This window comes from Danio aesculapii, chromosome 7 (genome assembly GCF_903798145.1).
Source record: "Danio aesculapii chromosome 7, fDanAes4.1, whole genome shotgun sequence".
NCBI classification, from domain to species: domain Eukaryota; kingdom Metazoa; phylum Chordata; class Actinopteri; order Cypriniformes; family Danionidae; genus Danio; species Danio aesculapii.
In genome coordinates, this window is record NC_079441.1 from 68,714,186 (window position 1) to 68,733,993 (window position 19,808).

General features: G+C 36.2%; 1 protein-coding gene across 1 annotated transcript in view; it reads right to left on the reverse strand.

The window, feature by feature from the left end:
- The window catches only part of LOC130232481 (synaptopodin-2), a 30,765-nt gene extending 13,242 nt beyond the window's left edge, over window positions 1-17,523 (reverse strand). The window contains exon 1 of the mRNA XM_056462414.1: window positions 17,401-17,523. Within this exon, the coding sequence (XP_056318389.1) occupies window positions 17,401-17,511 (111 nt within the window). The 5' untranslated portion in view covers window positions 17,512-17,523. The remainder of the gene's footprint in view (window positions 1-17,400) is intronic.
- Window positions 17,524-19,808: the final 2,285 nt, after the last annotated feature.

Here is a 19,808-nt window from a genome sequence, read left to right on the forward strand (position 1 = left end):
ATATATATATATATATATATGTTTTAATATGTGTATATATATATATATATATATATATATATATATATATATATATATATATATATATATATGTTTTAATATATTGTTAGATTAGTTGCAGTTTAGGCTTTGCTACTGACTAAGTGAGGTTTATTAATAAACTAATTTCGAGAGGATCACATGCTTATGATTTATCACAGCCGGTCTCGCATTAAGCTAATCAGTATCATCCAATCATATGAGCCATAAGCTACTATAAATAACCACAGTTTTCAGTCCACTTTATCTTCGTTTGGAAGAAACCCCCCTTCCTCCCCATTCTCCTCCTTCACTTTAGATCGGGCGGCACGGAGGCCCAGTGGTTAGCACTGTTAGCCCCACAGCAAGAACACTGCCAACCCTGGTCCTGCCAGGTCGGTAGGTGTTTCTGTGAGGAGTTTGTATGTTCTCCCCGTGTCCGCGTCGGTTTTCCCCAGGTTCTCCGGTTTCCTCCCACCATCCAAATATATACATCATGCATAACAATCAAGCATTTGTCTAGCCCCCTTTTTTCCTCACATGTTTCCTTAGCTACTGCAGACGGGGAGTTCTGAGATCCACCGAGCTCAGGCTCTCCTCTCGCTCTGCAAACGGGAGGAAGCCCCAGGCTCGAGGATCCCTTGAGCTCGGGGCTCTCTCCCGGGACAGCATGCCAAACAAGCTTTTGATGAATCATCAGCTAAGTGTGAACTCTTGAATCTAATGTATAGTGTAAAAAATGCTGGGTTCCACACAATTTGTGTTGGGACAACATGAAGGAATTAAGTTAGCTTATTTTTACACATTTAAGTAGATTAAACATAAAAAAATTAAGTTGTCCCTTTAAAAAAACTCAAGAATTGTGTAGTTTCAGCTCATTTTAAATAAGTAGACTGTAAAAATATCTGTTAATTAACAATTTATTTACAGTTGTGAATTGCATTATGGGATGTTGATCTCTGCTTTGTCGACTTCTGATGTTGAAAATTCAATTCTACAGTTTAATAAATTGACTTTTATTGACATTTTAGTAGTTTGGAATAATATAATGTATAAGAAATAATATATAGAGAAGTGTAAAAAAGCGCTTTTGTAGCATAACGTACAACACCAACCCAGACAATAAATCACTTTAATAAAAATGTCAATAAAAGTCACCTTTTTCAAACTTTTCTATGTTAAAAGTCATTGGAGGAAAGATCAAGATCCCATAATGCAGTTCAAAAGCATAAACAAACAGGGAAAAATAAAAACATAAACCACAAAATACAGAAAACTGCTAATTTATGGATATTATTTGAGTGTATATGCACTTGTTAAGCATCCCATAGAAAGTACTAATCTAAAAGAGAGACCTGTACGCACTCATGCTGTATAATACAGTACACACTGGACGAAATAAAGAACTATAACTCCACTCTTGGTTCACAGACACTGCGTCTTAATTTAGACCAAGTGGCACTAATTTACGCATCACAACAGCTGCATGTCAAATGACTAAACAGTGGCCAAAGCAGGTCTGTGACCCGTAAACCTGGCATAGAAAAGCAGAGACACTTCAACATAAGATTTAATATCAGTCATCTGTAACTTGAATGCATCACGAATCAACTGGGCTTTAAGGTCAAGTCATAAAGCTCTGCAATTGTTCGTCTGAGGTCGCGTTTAGTAATTGTGCTGCTGATAGATGTTTATGCAGCGACACGAGATACAAGCTAGCGAACAACCTGAAACTGAAGTGTATATAAATTAAAATGACTGACATAAAGATAATAAGTGGCTCAGTGGTTAGCACTGTCCCCTCACAGCATAAAGGTCGCTGGTTCAAATCCTGGGTGGGCCAGTTGGCATTTCTGTGTGGAGTTTGCATGTTCTCCCTGTGTTCGTGTGGGTTTCCTCCGAGTGTTCCGGTTTCCCTCACAAATCCAAAGACATGAGGGGAATTGAATAAACTGAACTGGCCGTAGTGTATGTGTGTGACTGCAAGAGTGTATGGGTGTTTCTCAGTGTTGGGATGTGGCTGAAAGGGCATCCGCTGAGTAAAACATTTACTGGATAAGTTGGCGGTTCATTCCGCTGTGGCGACCCCTGATTAATAAAAGGATTAAGCCGAAAAGGAAAAAAATAAACTACAGAAATCAGATAGCAGATAGGTGTGTACAAAAATATACAGTTTAAATATACAGATGACATTACAGCAAAATAAATCATTCAAATCAAGGCATATAACAAATAACAGTTTGATAAGAATCAACATACAGTATGAATATACTGAATTGCCCACCTGGAAAAAGATCTCGACAATTTTACAATATTTTTATTAGTAGTAGTAGCACCCTATAGCAATATACAATGCAATACTTTCTCATACTCACTTGTATTGACCTTATTCTTCAATGCGGAAGTGCGCGCGTTTTTGCGATTGTTTTAGAACTTCCGATTCAGTTGCCTATGGGAGAAATGACTAGGAATAATAAACGGCCAAAAACGGTCAAACTACTTACTCTACAAACAAGTGTTTGCATTACAATACAGACAAAGTAGAATAATATTATAAGAAAATATCAGTTTGCAACACCAAGCAGCAAAACGAGCTGTTTTTAACGTTTAAAAATGAATGGAAGTGAACGAGACCGGAAGTTTCGAGACAAAATTATTCAAATGGCTGCGCCCGCTCGTACTATAACCTGTATATTTATAACAAATCTGTACACACAATTCAACATCCAGATCTTTTTGACTAACTGCATCTCTGTTTAATGTTTATCGTCTTTTTTTTTCATATTTATTTATGTTGTGTTGGTCACTTGTCACTTTATGTACACTGGAAGCTTCTGTAGCCAAAACAAATTCCTTGTGTGTGTGAAGCACACTTGGCAATAAAACTGATTCTGATTCTGGTAGTAGTATAATAATATCAGACCAATTTTAGAGAACAATGTTTTCCTCTTAATGACCACTAGAGGGCAGTGTGCAGTCAAGAAAAGACATTCAACAATATTAAAAGTATTCTCATATGAAAAATAAACCCAAAGAGGATTCTGAAACTCCCAACACAACCATATAAAACTGGCCAAAAACAGACAAACATTTTTAATTAAAGGGAAAGTACATGCAAAAGTTAAACTTTACTTACTGTAAGCAGAAGATTTTTTCATGTGGTTACATGACATGAAAACCGCTGGTTTAAGGCAGTGTTTCCCAACCTTGTTCCTGAAGGCACACCAACAGTCCACATTTTCAATCTCTCCCTAATCAAACACACCTGAATCATCTTATCATAACATCAGAAGAGACTCCAAAACCTGAAGTTAATAACGGAGACATCCAAAATATGTACTGTTGGTGTGCCTCCAGGAACAGGATTGGGAAACACTGGTTTAAGGTAAAAATATATTACTTTAAGAAGAAATCATGTTTTTAAGTTAATCTAGTGGATTCTGGGTTTTTTTGGGAGGGAGGGGGGATTGGGTGGCGGGCTGGTGGTTAAAGGTAAATTGAATAAAACACGTTAAAATCACAAACCATATTTTTTTTCACTGAATCCAATATAAATATGTACTGTGAATAAAAGACATAGTAGTTTTACTTTTCTTTTTTTCTACCTAGGGGGTTCATAATGGAGATGAAACCTGAAAAAAACCAACAAATAAATAAATAAATAAGCAAATTGATAAATAAATGAGTAAATAAATCCAAAAAATTCTGCATACATAAAACAATAAACAAATAAATACGCAAATAAATATATATAAAATCCACAAATTCCTGCATAAATAAAGATATAAATAATTAATAGTGCGAGCAGTTTAGCATTTACTATATTTATTTCAGCAGAATTTTGTGGATTTATATATTTATTTATTTGCGTATTTATTTGTTTATTTATGCAGGAATTTAGGGACTTGCTCAGTCATTTATTTGCATCTTTATTTATTTATTTATTGTTTTTGCAGGTATTGTCCTCCATTGGTTTGTTTTTGGTTTAAGGCAAATTGCATAAAACAGGTTAAATTCACATTCACATGAGAACGTGTGGCCAAATGGAGAAGAGCGAGTAGATTAGCATTACTACTGTCTCTGTGTCAGTGGATGGTGTGGATACAAATTCTTGTATTTTGGAATTACTTAGTGCTTTTTAATTACTTAAAAAAAAAAAAAAACGACACAAAGTGAAGTTTATTTATAAACTAATTTCGAGAGGATCACGTGCTTATGATTGCTAGCGGCTGGATCCGCATTATCCAATTCTCAATACACCAATCAGACGACCCCTAAGTTACTACAAATACCCTGGGTTACGTACCACCGCTATCTTCATTTTGAAGAACCCCTTCCACCCCTACTCCTCCTTCTCCTAGATGGGTGACACGGTGGCCCAGTGCTTAGCACTGTCTCACAGCAAGAACGTCTCTGGTTCCAGGCTTTACCAAACCAGCAGACGTTTCGGTGCGGAGTTTGCACTTTCTCCCTGTGCTCACGTGGGTTTCCCACCGGGTTCCCCAGTTTCCTTCCACCGTCCAAAAACATGCAACTTAAGCTAATTGACTAATCCAAATCAGCACTATAGACATGCTTCTAGTATGTAGTTATCTCTCAAGAGCAATCACTATCTGTTCATTAGTTACCGCAGCAGGGGAGTTCTCCAGATCTACAGAGCTCAAACTCCCCTCTCGCCTTGCAACAGGAGGGAGCCCCGGGCTCGAGGAGCTTATGAGCTCAGGGCTCTCTCCCGGGACAGCATGCCAAACAAGCTTATAATCAATCAGCAGCCAAGTGTGAACTCTTGAAATATCGAGGAATTCTGCATCATGTCTGATTCATTCCAGTAACATATACTGCAGTTATAAACAGAGACGTGTCCTTGTTCAACACAAGAAAACACTGCAATGCCTCATGTTGTTAGTGTTTTTTTACAGTAGCTCATTGTTTTGTGGGTGACAAAGTGTGTTTGTCGGCTGTCAACCTTTGCTGGTGTCCTGGAAGAATGACTATATTTGAGACCTGAATAAAGTGTTGTGGTAGCTGTAGTGCATTTTGAATGTGAAATGAACTGCTTTGCCAAGCTGAAAGTCCGTTAGGAGAATTGTGTAAAGAGTTTTGCAAAAGTGACCTAAGTATTGAAAAATGTGTCCTAGTGTCTGTAAAAACTGTAACAGCTCATGAGTTTATGTTGGCTACATTTAGCTTAAACTTAAATTTTAATACATTAACTAATAACATGTACAAGTAATTAAGGTAGCAGTTAGTAACACATACAGTAAACTCTTGTGACTCATGTTAAAGTTAGTTCATGATTAGCGCATCCCTTACTCATAATTAATTTATTATAAAGTAATGTTTAGTTTACATATTAATACATCATTTTTCATGTACGGTTATTGTAAAGGGTTACCAAAATATCTTTTTTTTTGTTAAACAAAGTTACTCGTAAAGCTTACTGTTATTTGAATCCCAAACAGGTTTAAAGCAAGTAAAGGGAGAGTTTTTCATTTAAGGGTGAAATATCAGTACATATTTTGGCCTGATGCAGCTTTACAACACATTATACACTGTAAATAAAATATTCGTAAGTTAGTAGTTTTCTGTATTTTGTGATTCATGTTTCAATTTTTTAATTTTTCCCCATTTATTTACGCTTTTGAATTGATTATGGGACCTTGATTTTTTAACTTTTAACCTTGAAAAGTAAAAAAAAGGGATTTTATTAACATTTTTAATAGTTTGAAGTGATATATTGTATGGATTGGTGTTAATTCATTATATTAAGCTACAAAAACCTTGTAATAAACTGCCAGTACAGTTATTTTACAGACTTATTTCTCTATAAATTATTTCCTATATTATTTCAAACGACTAAAATGTCAATAAAAGTCACTTTGTTAAACTCTATAGTTGAATTTTCAACATCAAAAGTCGACACAGCAGTGATCAACATCCCATAATGCAATTCACAATCATAAATAAATAAAAAATGAATCGCAAAATACTGAGACTGTTCATTAACAGATGTTTTTTACAGTGTAATGTAAATATATAAAACACCACACACTTATATTTCCTGTTCTAAATCATTAACAAAGAGGTCTACAAATACAGCTACTCAACTGTAATATTCTGCGTGCTAACAATTGGTAAAAATAGCAAAGCCTTTTAAAGCCGTTGGCAGGAGGCCCGGTTTAAAGGTGAAGGATCTTTAATTGAATAAAAACATGGACTGCTATGAATCCGCTCTGTTCACCGTATAAGGGCTGTACAGAGGGACCGGGCCTATACAATCACTGCTCAGATACACAGATTTGAACACAAAAGTGCATCCAAAAAAGGAGGGGAAAGATGAACCAAAAGATAATCGAAACTGTGACCACAGTCATTTAAAAGAAGATGCTGTATGACTGCAGATTAACCAACACGTCTCAATAAAGGAATTCTTCTGCTTGTTCAAGTCTCCTGGACTGGGTTCCTCTCTCTATCATAATTTATTTTTTTACAACACTAAACACTTGTTTGAAAGCAAAGTGAACTGTGTAATAGATCCTCCTTTGTTTCTTGAACATTCCCAAATCTGGGCCAAGACTTAGCCAAGTTAATAACCCATAACTGAGCCTGAACTGGGCCAGATATGTTGGTGTGTCACGACTGCAATTAAATTGATAAACCCATAAATCATTGCACTTTAGGCGTGCTATGGGTGTGCTTTTTTCTCAAAGCGACCTGATTGGTAGAATTTTTAATTTTTATTTTAAAATAATAAAAATGTATTTTAAATGTGGGTCAAGATAGGCCAGACTCACACGGCCCATATATCAATTATTAACATCTGGGCCAAATACTACATTTTACATCTGGCCCAAGTATTGTGTGCCGCCTTAAAGACGGTGCCGCCTCTGCCAAACCAGGCCCATTTTTGGCCCACATGCTGTATGCCAGTGCCGGATGAATGCCTGCTGTGCCAGAATTATGCCAAATCTGGGCCAGAATTCTTTGCTACATGGGTTGTAACCCAACAATATTTGGCACTATAAGCTTGGTTAGTTTTGCTCTCATTCACTCCCACAAAGTAAAAGCGGCGTTCTGGAAGCTTCTTCAGCCTCCCACAGCTTTCAGCAATTAACTTTCAGTGTTTCCAGCACTCATTTCAGGTAAAAAGCACCATGGTGGTCCACCGACGGTCACGTTCCCATTGTTAAATCCACATTAGGCTGTAAACAGCACACTTTCATAAACTCGTGCTGCAAGTCGGGTAGCAGTTTACCAGAGTGAATCCAGCTGTAACGCTGAAAGCTAAATGACTTCAAGTTAAACACAACTCCTACAGATTTCTGAAGGCCATCCAAGGGTTCGTTATGAAAATATTTCCGTAGGTGCACGTTCAAAAGAGCCTGTATCAATCTGTACTTTTTATGAACTCAACATTCGACCCCTTACAAGATGCCAAAAAGATTTATAACGTACTCCAGAATAATGCACAGACCATTAGCTAGCTAAAAAGGATTTTAGCATTTTACACAGCAAAAGTAAGGGTGGCATGGTTAGCACTGTCGCCTCACAGCATGAAGGTCGCTGGTTTGAGTACACATGCTCCACCTATGCATGGAGAACATGCAAACTCCACATAGAATCGCCAACTGACCCAGCCGAGGCTCGAACCAGCGACTTTCTTGCTGTAAGGTGACATCACTACCTACTGTGCCACTGTGTCACCTCTCTAATATAATAATAAATGTTTATTTATTTACAATAAACATGTCTCCATTAATAACTCACCTTGTTTGAGTAGTTTCTTTCTTCAGTTGAATACAAAGTAAGATATTTTGAAGACTGATAGAAAGAAACAGCCATTAACTTTCATAGTAGTTTTGGTTTCTAGTCAAGGGCTGCTTTTCTCCAACATTTTTCAGAATATCTTTTGTGTTCAGCAGAAGAAAGAAATTCATAAAAGTTTAGATACACTTTTAGATACACAGTTTGAGTAAATTGTGAGGAAACTTTCATTTTTTTGGGTGACCTGTCCCTTTAAGTATTTTGGGTGTACTATGCCTTTTAGTATATTAAATATATCTGAGACGCATACATGTTATCTTATTTAAAGGGCAATATTTTTTCTTCTGGAGAAAGTCTTATTTGTTTTATTTCGGCTAGAATAAAAGCAGTTTTTATTTTTTTTAAATCCATTTTAAGGTCAAAATTATTAGCCCCTTTAAGCAATATTTTTTCGATAGTCTACAGAACAAACCATCATTATACAATAACTTGCCTATTTACCCTAACCTGCCTAGTTAAATTAATTAACCTCATTCAGCCTTTAAATGTCACTTTAAGCTGTATAGAAGTGTCTTGAAAAATATCTAGTCAAATATTATTTACTGTCATCATAGCAAAGATCAAATAAATCAGTTATTAGAAATGAGTTATTAAAACTATTATGTTTAGAAATGTGCTGAAAAAATCTGCTCTCTGCTAAACAGAAATTGGGGGAAAAAACAGGGTGGCTAATAATTCAGGAGGTTTAATAATTCTGACTTCAAATGTATATGTTTTAGGCATATTTCTCTGTGGAGTTTGCTCTTAGATGAGTCAGTTAAAAGTTATGTCTTGCAGATAACTGAGAAGAGCATAAGGTCACTCCTCAAAGACGTTAAGTGACAGCACGTATGTGTGAGAACTGTCTGAAAATCTCTCATGACAGCACAGGATAATCCTTCAGTACTCAGCTGAAAGTTATGTTGGTCAAGAGATCTTAACATGCTGCAGTTTAAGAAAACACATGCAATTACAAAAAACAACACCAGCAAATTAAAAAAGATATTCATTGGTTTGACAACATACTTGTTGCAAATCCTCACGACACAAACACATAAAGAAAACACGTTGAAAATCCTCACAACACAAAGATTTCAGTTGACTGTAAAGGATGTAACCATTGACGTTCATAGTTTTTGTTTTTCCAAGTATGGATGTCAGATTTACAACCTTCTTCAAAATATCCTCTTTTGTGTTCAACAGTACACACATTTAATAAACAAGTAAAAAGAGAGTAAATGATGCCTGAATTTTAATTTTTGGCGGTACTGTGCCTTTAAATCACCTTTCAGCTCCGTTCCGATGGCTCGTTTGAACTTCAGCAGATCATCATGGACCAGATCTACATGTCTAAATGCATTGAGTTTCTGGCATCTAAATAACTGATTAGATATTAGTGCAGAATTAGAATCATGTTATTGGTTAATAATTCATAACATAATTTCAGTCACAAAGTCCCACAAACGTTTCTGTTCCCGACAATACATTCATTAATTTTCCTTCAGCTTAGTCCCTTATTTTTCAGGGGTCGCCACAGAGGAATGAACAACCAACTATTCTGGCATATGTTTTATGCAGAGGATGCCCTTCCAGCTGCAACCCATTACTGGGAAACACCCATACACTCTCACATTTATACACACACTCATACGGGCAATTTAGTTTGTTCAATACACTTATAGTGCATGTGTTTGGACTGTGAGGGAAACTACAGCACCCGGAGGAAACCCACGCCAACACGGAGGGAACATGCAAACTCCACACAGAAATGCCAACTGGCCCAGCAGGGACTCGAACCAGCGACCTTCTTGCTGTGAGGTGACAGTGCTAACCACTGAGCCACCGTGCCACCCTAAATTTAATTTAATTTAATTTAATTTAATTTAATTTAATTTAATTTAATTTAATTTAATTTAATTTAATTTAATTTAATTTTATTTAATTTAATTTTATTTAATTTTATTTAATTTTATTTTATTTTATTTTATTTTTTAATTTTTAATTTTTAATTTTTTTTATTGTTTTATTTTATTTTATCAGTTACAAATATTACATTTAACACATTCTGGACATTAATAAATTTGTAAATACTCGTCAGTTGTTGCGATGGTTTTGCTTCATAATGTAGCATCAGGCCCAATTGATTACTCTATTAATTAAACTATTAATTTTGTTTTGCCTGTATATGTTTTTCTATTTAACTTTATTTACATTCTATTTGGATTTCATAAATCACCAAAGTTTCAGCTAAAAAATCTTTAATGTTAAGTATACAGGTTTGGGTATTTTAAGTGTCTAACCTCATTCAATTCAATTCAATTCATCTTTCATTTCTATAGTGCTTTTACAATGTAGATTGTGTCAAAGCAGCTTCTAGTTCTAGTAAATTGAAATTGAAACTGTGTCAGTCCAGTTTTATAAGGTCAAGTTGTATTAACTTGTATACAATAAAAATGCAAAATCTGAAATATTGGGCCTTTTTGTCTGTGAGTGTATATGAAAAGTGTTGCAAATATGAAAATAAAGTGTGTTTTCAGAATATTTCTTCTCTTTGTAGAACTGCTGCAAATAATTCCTTTCGGTTACCAAAAGAAATGCAAAAATCAAGCTAAATAATACTGAATAACAAACATGCTGATATTCAGCACAACAGCTGTAAAAAAATATCCGTAAATTAGCAGCTTTCCATATTATGTGTTTCAGGTTTTTATTTTGACATTTATTTATGCTTTTGAATTGCATTATGGGAGCTTGATCTTTCTTTCAACATCTTTTAACCTTGAAAAGTAAAAAAAAAAAAGTGTCTTTTATTAGCATCTTTAATAGTTTAAAATGATCTATTGTCTGGGTTGGTGTAACACGTGGATGACAGAGACAACGTTAGGATCCAAGTGCAGGTTTATTCGGTAGTCAGGCAAGCAAGGGTCAACACAGGTGCAAACAGATGAATAAAGGCAAATCCAGAATCGTAGTCACTGTAACAGGCGAGAGGTCGGAAGGCAGGCAGTGAACATGGACAAACAGACAAACTTGGCAAGGGTAGGGATGGCTGACGTGAAACTGACGTTTCGACACTGTGTCGAGATCCCGAAGCACAAGTGTTTCGAAACACTGTACCGAAGCATGATCCGAAACTCCCAGGTCACGTGACTAAAGCGATTCAAAGCATGATCAGTTCAGAAGCGTTTCGAGACTTGTTAACTTCTGTCCACAACTGTATCTGATCTAGCAACAACCCTGTTTTATGACCGAAACATGCTATATTTATTCACAAAGTGTTTATTCGGATGTCAGACCAATGTTGAAACAAAATGATACACAAGCAAAGCATCTCAAACTGATATTTAAGCATTTCAAAATAACTGTATCAGCCTGGATTCGAACCAACAATCTCCGCATGGAAGTCAGGAACCCTAACCACTCCACTATATCCCTTGAGGATTCGATTTTACAAAGTGGGGTTTAATACCTCAATTTGCTTAACTGTTATTTGCTGAAACTGTTCCAGTGCAATACATAAAAATGACCACTAGGCGTCACTGTAGAGTGGGGTTTCGAAACGTTTCGAAGCTTCGACACATTTGCTTCAACTGTTTCAGTGTTTCACGAAGCCTCGCTTTGCCCACCACTAGGCAAGGGTCAAAACACGGAGAAACAAGACTAAGGAAAACACGTTGAATTGTCACTTTACAGGTAAACAAGACTCAGCCAGGAAGTGAGTGTGTGTGCTGCTAAAGTAGTGTGTGTGATTAGTCCAGAAGCAGCATCAGCTGTGGGAGTCCAATCAGTGGAGACTTGGAGCAGGTGTGTGTATGTGGCATGACTGAATTTGTAGTTCATAAGATGTAGTCCATGTGAAAGTGAGTTCTTACCAGCGACCTCTGGTGGTTAGAGATTGCTGGTAATCATGACAGTTGGTGTTGAATATTATGCTACAAAAACCTTTTAATAAACTGCCAGTACATTTCTGCTATTTTACAAACTTATTTATCTAGGTGTGTGTGTCAGCAATGAGGTCACATGAGCAACTTCTCAAAGGACTAAACAAAGAAAATGCAACTGGAATAAAGATTAACAATATTTATTAAAGGATTAAGGGAGGGTTCCAAAAGAAAGGCTTCAAGAGGGGGTTCAAGCTAAAACAACAAACAAACGTTCTCTAACTGAGAGAAAGGGAAGAACTGAATAATCTATCAAAGAAAAGAAAAGAAAAATACATCAAAAATACTCTCACTCCCTTACTAACTTAAGCTGCGGTCACACTTGACTTTTCTTCCCATAGACTTCCATTCATACGCACGCGAATGTGTCAGACCGGAAACGCGGGGTCATGCGTCAAGTTTCGCAAGTTGCTGTGGTGCAAAGTTCAAGCTTGATGAACTCTAACCTGCGAAATCGCATCACTTGGCTGCATGAGACCAATCGAGGATCAAAACAGGACCTCTCTGGACAGAAATTTAAAACATGGAGCGATCGCTGGCTTTTTAAAATGTCTAAAACTTGTTTAATCCCGCCCCTTTTCGCAGCGCAGCACGACAGAATTTCGCACACACAAAGCCCGGTGTGACCGTAGCTTTAAACAGGAGAAAATTGTTACAAAAAGAAAAATGGCACCCCCTCCCTACTAACCCAATCCCAAATTAACAGAATAAAGAGTGGATAAAGTAGTATTGAAAACAAAAATGAACTTACAATCAAAAAGAGTTCGAGGCAAAAGCTATTTCAGATGATCAACAGCATCAACAGAACTTAAACAAATTAAAGCTCCTAATCAACAAATGATGCTTAAAGAATCAAACTAAATATATATTTATAAAGCCTCACAAAAACAAAGCCTCCACACACACACAAAAACACACTGTTCTAGTGGAGAACTGCTGTTTAAATGCCCATTGCTTTTCTCGTCCTCCAATCACGGAGTGGTTCATAAGTGGCAGCAGGTGATGGTCATTAGCTCCTACACTGTACTAGGGTGTAGCAGAGAAAGAAAGAAAGAAAAAAAAACAACAGAAACAAATACGTCCTGGTACATTACACTGTTATTTATTATAATATTTCAAACGACTCAAATGTCAATAAAAGTCACTTTGGTAAACTCTAGAGTTGAATTTTCAACAACAATAGTCGAGAGAGCAGAGATCAACATCCCATAATGCAATTCACAACCGTAAATAAATGGTAAACACTTGTGAATCACAAAATATGGAAACTATTAATTATCAGATATTTTTTACAGCGTGAAGTGGTTCAAACCTTTCATCAAATTTGTCCTAAAAGTAATGAACAACACCCATTCTTGTCTGAGGGCAATTTTGAAAACCTTTTTGGATCCACTATATACAAATATTGACTACCATGGTTTTATATTGCTTAAACATTATGCTCTGTTTATATTCTGTATTTAACGCCTGCGATGATCTTTTAAATGTATTAAACTGTAAAGTAAGCAAAGCATTTAAGTATAAACAGGTGTCTCCACAGACTGTGTTGAGCATTTCCATATAAATATCCCATCAATAGAACATAAAACATATTCATATCCTATACGTTCCCCACTCACAACACTCAAGGTTTCACAAATTCTCGCACAAGCCCTAAATCAGCAAAAAAACAAGATCAACAAATAATTCCAGCTTCTCAATACTAACAGTTTAGATTCTTGATGTCTATGGGAGTGATGACAGACAGCCTAAACTCGGCCAACAAACTTTGTTAGCTTTGCTGTGACCATATAAGGACCCCTGCTCCAGTCTGGGACAGGCGCAGCACAGATCTGCCTGTAAAAATTCAGCTCAAGAAAAACAACTTTGCCAGTGAACATTTATCAAACCAACTGACCAGTCTGAACTCTGCGGGTGGCCACTGAGATATGCTGTCATTATGCAAGAATCTGTATACAGCATTGCCCATATGTACAACAAAGACAAATAACGCTCGTTGTTTTGTGTTATTGAACTGTATCCTTAAAGGTGAACTACATTTATGTTCTGTAAAACCTTCATTTATCACTATATAAACAACTCTCAGGAGTCACGCATTCATTACACTGTATAAAAATCCACACAATCGATTGGACACTTATTCGTTTTTATTAATTTAAGTGGATTAAACATAAAACACTAAAGCTGTCCCAAAAAACCCTCAAGAATTGTGTTGTTTCAGCTCATTTTAAATAAGTAACAAACAGCTAGTATACATTTTTGAGTGTATTACAGATGTTTATTAAACCTACATTTGTCCAAAAGCAAATCTTTCACTCTGCCGTTAAAAAAACCTGCCTAAACAAGTCTAAAACGTGGTTTTCTGCTCTGCATTGACTGTCTAAGTTGTTTTTTAGCTGGTCAGCCAGCTGGCATAGGCAACACTAAATCCAAAACCCCATTAAAGATCTTGAGAAAGCGAAGCAGCGAAGATATTGATGCACAATAATAATAAAAAAAGACAACAGATATTCATCACTCTCAGCAGGTCTCTGCCCACAGAATCAGAATCAGAAAGAGCTTTATTGCCAGGTATGTTCACGCATACGAGGAATTTGTTTTCGTGACAGAGCTTCTACAGTGCAACAGGATAACAGAGACAGGACAAAAAACAGATAATAAATATATTTTAAAAATAGAAGTAAGTAGTGAGTGCAAATATACAGATTGACAAGTGTATGTACGTGTTTATTACTATATACAACGTTATATGTGCAGCTGTTATGTGCAAATTGGCATGTAAAGTGTGTTGTTAAATAAGTGTATATGTGTATAAAAGTGTATGGCAAGTAGTGATGTTGGTTCCACAATTATTATCATCAAGTGTTCATGAGATGGATTGCCTGAGGGAAGAAACTAATTCTGTGTCGGGCTGTTCTGGTGCGCAGTGCTCTGTAGCGTTGACCAGAAAGTAAAAGTTCAAAGAGGCAGTGTGCTGGGTGTGAGGGGTCCAGAGTGATTTTGGCAGCCCTCCTGCTCGCTCTGGATAAGTACAGTTCTTGGGGAGTAGGAAGGGTTGTACCAGTGATTCGCTCAGCAGTCCAAACTATTCGACGTAGTCTTTGGAGGTCGTATTTAGTAGCTGAGCTAAACCAGACAGTTATTGATGTGCAGATGACTGATTCAATGATGAAGGTGTAGAACTGTTTCAGCAGCTCCTTTGGGAGGTTAAACTTCCTCAGCTGAAAGTACAGCCTCTGTTGAGCTCTTTTGACAATGGAGTCACAGCTAGTGTAAACTGGATTATTGTTTATTCATAATAAGAGCAAGTCAGGAGTCACACATTCATTATTATAATTCTGCCATTAAGAAAGCTGCTTAAACAAGTCTAAAACGTTTACTGCTCTGTATAGTCTGTCCAGTCTGTTTTTTTAAATCTGGTTAGCCACACTCAAAAATGAAGTTAGGTGTTTGTTTAAACTACTTATTTAAAAGGAAGTTGTTGTTTTTTTGGGGACAACCTGATTGTTTTTTGTTCAATCCACTTCAATTTGTAAAAACTAATAAGTTAACTTAATTCCTTCATGTTGACTCAACACATATCGACTGTGTGGAACCCAGAATTTTTTTTTTACAGTGGCAGCTGGCATCCCTTTCTAGGCAACACAAAATTCCCAAACCCCAATTAAAGATCTTGAGAAAGTGAACCAGTGCAGCTATTTGTGCACAATAACAAATAAATACATAAATAAATATGTTATTTATCTGTGCCCACAGGTAGCGTAAACTGGATTATTGTTGAACCATAATAAGAGCGAGTTAATAAGGAGTAAAACATTCATTATTATAAGATGTAAACTTACATTTATCAACCAGCAAATCTATCATTCTGCCCTAAAAAACTGCTTAAACCAACCTCAAACATGGTTTACTGCTCTGTATATTCTGTCCAGGCTGTTTTTTTACCTGGTCAGCCAGCTGGCATCCCTTTCTAGCCAACGCTACATTTCCAAAACTCAATTAAAGATCTTGAGAAAGTGAACAAGTGAAGCTATTCATGCACAATAACAAGTTAATACATTCGTTATTCATCACTCTCACTAGATCTCTGCCCACAGGTAGGTATAGTGTAAACTGGAGTGTTGAATCATAATAAGAGCGAGTCAGGAGTCACACTTTCATTATTATAAGATGTGAACTTACATTTATCAACCAGCAAATCTATCAGATCTGCTCTAAAACGCTGCTCAAATCAACCTAAAACATGGTTTACTGCTCTGTTTTTTAATCTGGTCAGCCAGCTGGCATCCCTTTCTAGGCAACACTACATTTCCAAAACTCCATTAAAGATCTTGAGAAAGTAAACCGGTGAAGCTATTCATGACCAATAACAAATAAATACATTCGTTATTCATCACTCTCACTAGATCTCTGCCCACAGGTAGGTATAGTGTAAACTGGAGTGTTGAATCATAATAAGAGCGAGTCAGGAGTCACACATTCATTATTATAAGATGTAAACTTTGAATTATAAGATGTAAACTATCAGATCTGCTCTAAAACGCTGCTCAAATCAACCTAAAACATGGTTTACTGCTCTGTTTTTTTTTATCTGGTCAGCCAGCTGGCATCCCTTTCTAGGCAACACTACATTTCCAAAACTCCATTAAAGATCTTGAGAAAGTAAACCGGTGAAGCTTTTCATGCACAATAATGATAAAAAAGACAACAGATATTCATCACTCTCACTAGATCTCTGCCCACAGGTAGTGTAAACTAGACTATTGTTGATTCATAATAATATAAAGTCAGGAGTCACACATTCATGATTACAAGATGTAAATCAAAAAGCAAATCTATCATTCCGCCATTAAAAAAAAGCTGCTTAAACAAGTCTAAAACGTTGTTTACAGCTCTGAATAGTCTGTCCAGGCTGTTATTTAAATCTGGGAAACCACACTCAATAAATGATGTTTGCTGTTTGTTCAAACTACTTATTTAAAGGGATTCTTGAGTTGTTTTTGAGACGACTTGACTGTTTTGTCTTCAATTCACTTAAATTTGTAAGAACTAATAACTTAACATAATTCCTTCATGTTGACTCAACACAAATCGACTGTGTGGAAACCAGCAGTTGTTTTACAGAGCAGCTATACCCTTTCTAGGCGACACAAAATTCCCAAAACCCTAAAAGATGTTGCGAAAGTGAACCAGTGAAGCTATTTATGCACAATAACAAATAAATAGATACATTTGTTATTCGTCACATATCTAGATCTCTGCCCACAGGTAGGTAGCGTAAACTGAATTATTGTTAAACCATAGTTCAGAGCTAGGAGTCACACATGCATTATTACAACACGTAAACCTGCATTTATCAACAAGCAAATCTATCATTCTGCCCTAAAATGCTGCTAAAACCAACTTAACATGGTTTACTTCTCTGTATAGTCTGTCCAGGCTATTTTTTTATCTGGTCAGCCAGCTGGCATCCCAACATTTCCAAAACTCCATTGAAGATCTTGAGTAAAGTGAACCAGAGAAGCTATTCATGCACAATAACAAATAAATTATTAAATTATTCGTCACTTTCACTAGATCTCTGCCCACAGGTAGTTTAACTGGATTGTAGCATCGTAAAAAGAGCCACTGGTCTCACCTGAAGCAGCTGGATTGGATGTTGGCTTTCGTGCGCGCTCTGGCGGAGTGTGAATCCCCACGGCGCGCCGCCGCGCAGCGTCACGCACACAAACTCTCCGGTTCCCATCATCAAGCAAGCAGATCCTCCAGTCTGACAGAAAGCGAGTTTGTGTTCACTGCAGTTTCTGAGGCTTTCTTCAGTGGGTGGAAAAGCACATCAGCTGGAGTCCGGCCCTCTTTTCTGCGTCATGCTTCAGAGAACATCCTGAGGAGAGAAACTCTGCTCTAACTTAACCGGCGTTTAAAGAAACACGAGACAACGTCCGAATAAGTGTCTTGGGCACTGAAATAAGATAAACAAATGAAAAAGTAAAGAAGATACATATATTACAAAATGGTTAGGAGAACGTTCTGATGAGCAGCTTTCCAAAAATCTAATCAAACCATGACATACTTTATTATGTAGCTTACTTGATTTTATATGAATATTTATGTTTTCAAAATCAAAAATTTATTTTTCAAACACCACAGAGGGCTCAGTGGTTAGCACGATCGCCTCACTGCAAGAAGGTCGCTGGTTCTAGCCTCGGCTGGGTCAGTTGGCATTTCTGTGTGGAGTTTGCATGTTCTCCCCCTGTTCGCGTGGGTTTCCTCCGGGTGCTCCGGTTTCCCCCAGAGTCCAAAGACATGCGGTACAGGTGAATTGGGAAAGCGAAATTTGTCCATAGTGTATGCATGTGAATGAGTGTGTATGGATGTTTCCCAGTGATGGGTTGCAGCTGGAAGGGCATCCGCTGCGTAAAACATATGCTGGATAAGTTGGCGGTTCATTCCGCTGTGGCGACCCCTGATTAATAAAGGGACTAAGCCGAAAAAAAAATGAATGAATGAAATATACCACAGAAACAGCATCAGTCTGTTATTGTCAGTCTGTCGATTTCAGAACGTTTTCTTTTAGGTTATCTTTAAATTGTTACGAAAACCTCCTTGCAACGTTGTGAGAACATTTGTTGTTGATAACTCAAAGAAACCTATGGAGAACGCTACCAGTTAAAGTTCTTAATTCGTTCCCAAAGCATAACCAAATCGGAAACATGTATGGGGAAGTTAGAGGAATGGACCATATGTGATATTTGCATATAAATATTTGCATTTTAATAAAAATATATAAAAAATACTAAATTTATGGATTCTGTTCCTAATAAATTTACCAATAAACTGATAAATTGGACCCACTGAATGCAATTAACCCTATTTGACAAGTAATTGTAAATAAAAATGTAAAGGTGTAGCCTATCTAAACAGATAGTGAGAGCAGGGATGAAGGTAATATTTTTTTTTTATAAAAACCTCATTTTAATATATTTTTTATAATATATTAATTATTTTTTAATATATTTATTTTTAAGATAATGTTTGTAGCAGAAATATATATTTTTTTGCTGTGGTTACTAACTCACAACAGTGGTCTATCAAAATCAGCTGTGATTTTCTATCAGTTTGGAACAACTCCAATATAACTTCACTTTATACAAACGTTGCACATTGTTGCATTTGACCCCCATCAGAAGTCAAAAGTAACACAACAATATTTGCTAGATTTATTGGCCTAATCTTGTTTATTTTAAATATATCTGACTATGACCTTGTTAATGTTCACTGCAAACATATTTTGTCAGCATTTTCATTTTTAATTTTAGCTCCATCAAATGTTTCAGAAGCAATCCACCAATTCAAAATGTTACAATTTTCTACAATTTTTGAATATATTTTTATTATTAATGGCAATATGCTTTAATCCTATAAAAAATATGAGTCAAAACACTGAAAACTGATGTGGAAGTGAAAAATAAGGCAGTGGGACATAAATAACGGTGTTACTTTCATCCCCACAGGAACTCTTGCCATTTAAACCTGATTTACCTTTAAACTGAAAAACTCAAAATAATTCAAACTCAAGGATGTGTTATTGCACTAAATAACCTGTAGATTGATCATTATGGCACATGAAAAGAGAAACCTTTTTCCTTGTAGTAAGGAAAAAAGCTAACTGCAGGGCACGGTCCCGAAATCACACGATATTTGGCAGCTCCATCAAGGGTTGCATGCTGAATGTGCTGTTTTTTTATTTTTATTGCAATAACAACAGACCATTACAACAAATACAAATACAAAACTGATAGAAATATAGTACAATCAATACAAATATTACTTTTTTGCAACAAGAAAAATGTAACAAATTTAAAATAAATATAATATAGGTAAAGCAAAGAAAGACAAAGAGAGGAAAACAAACAAACAAACAAACAAACAAAAAAAATAAATAAATGAGGGCACATGACAAAAACAAAACAAATTAATGCAGAATATTAAATAAAGCACATGTTTTATTAGTTTTAATAGCTTTCTTGTTGTGAGAGTCTGTGA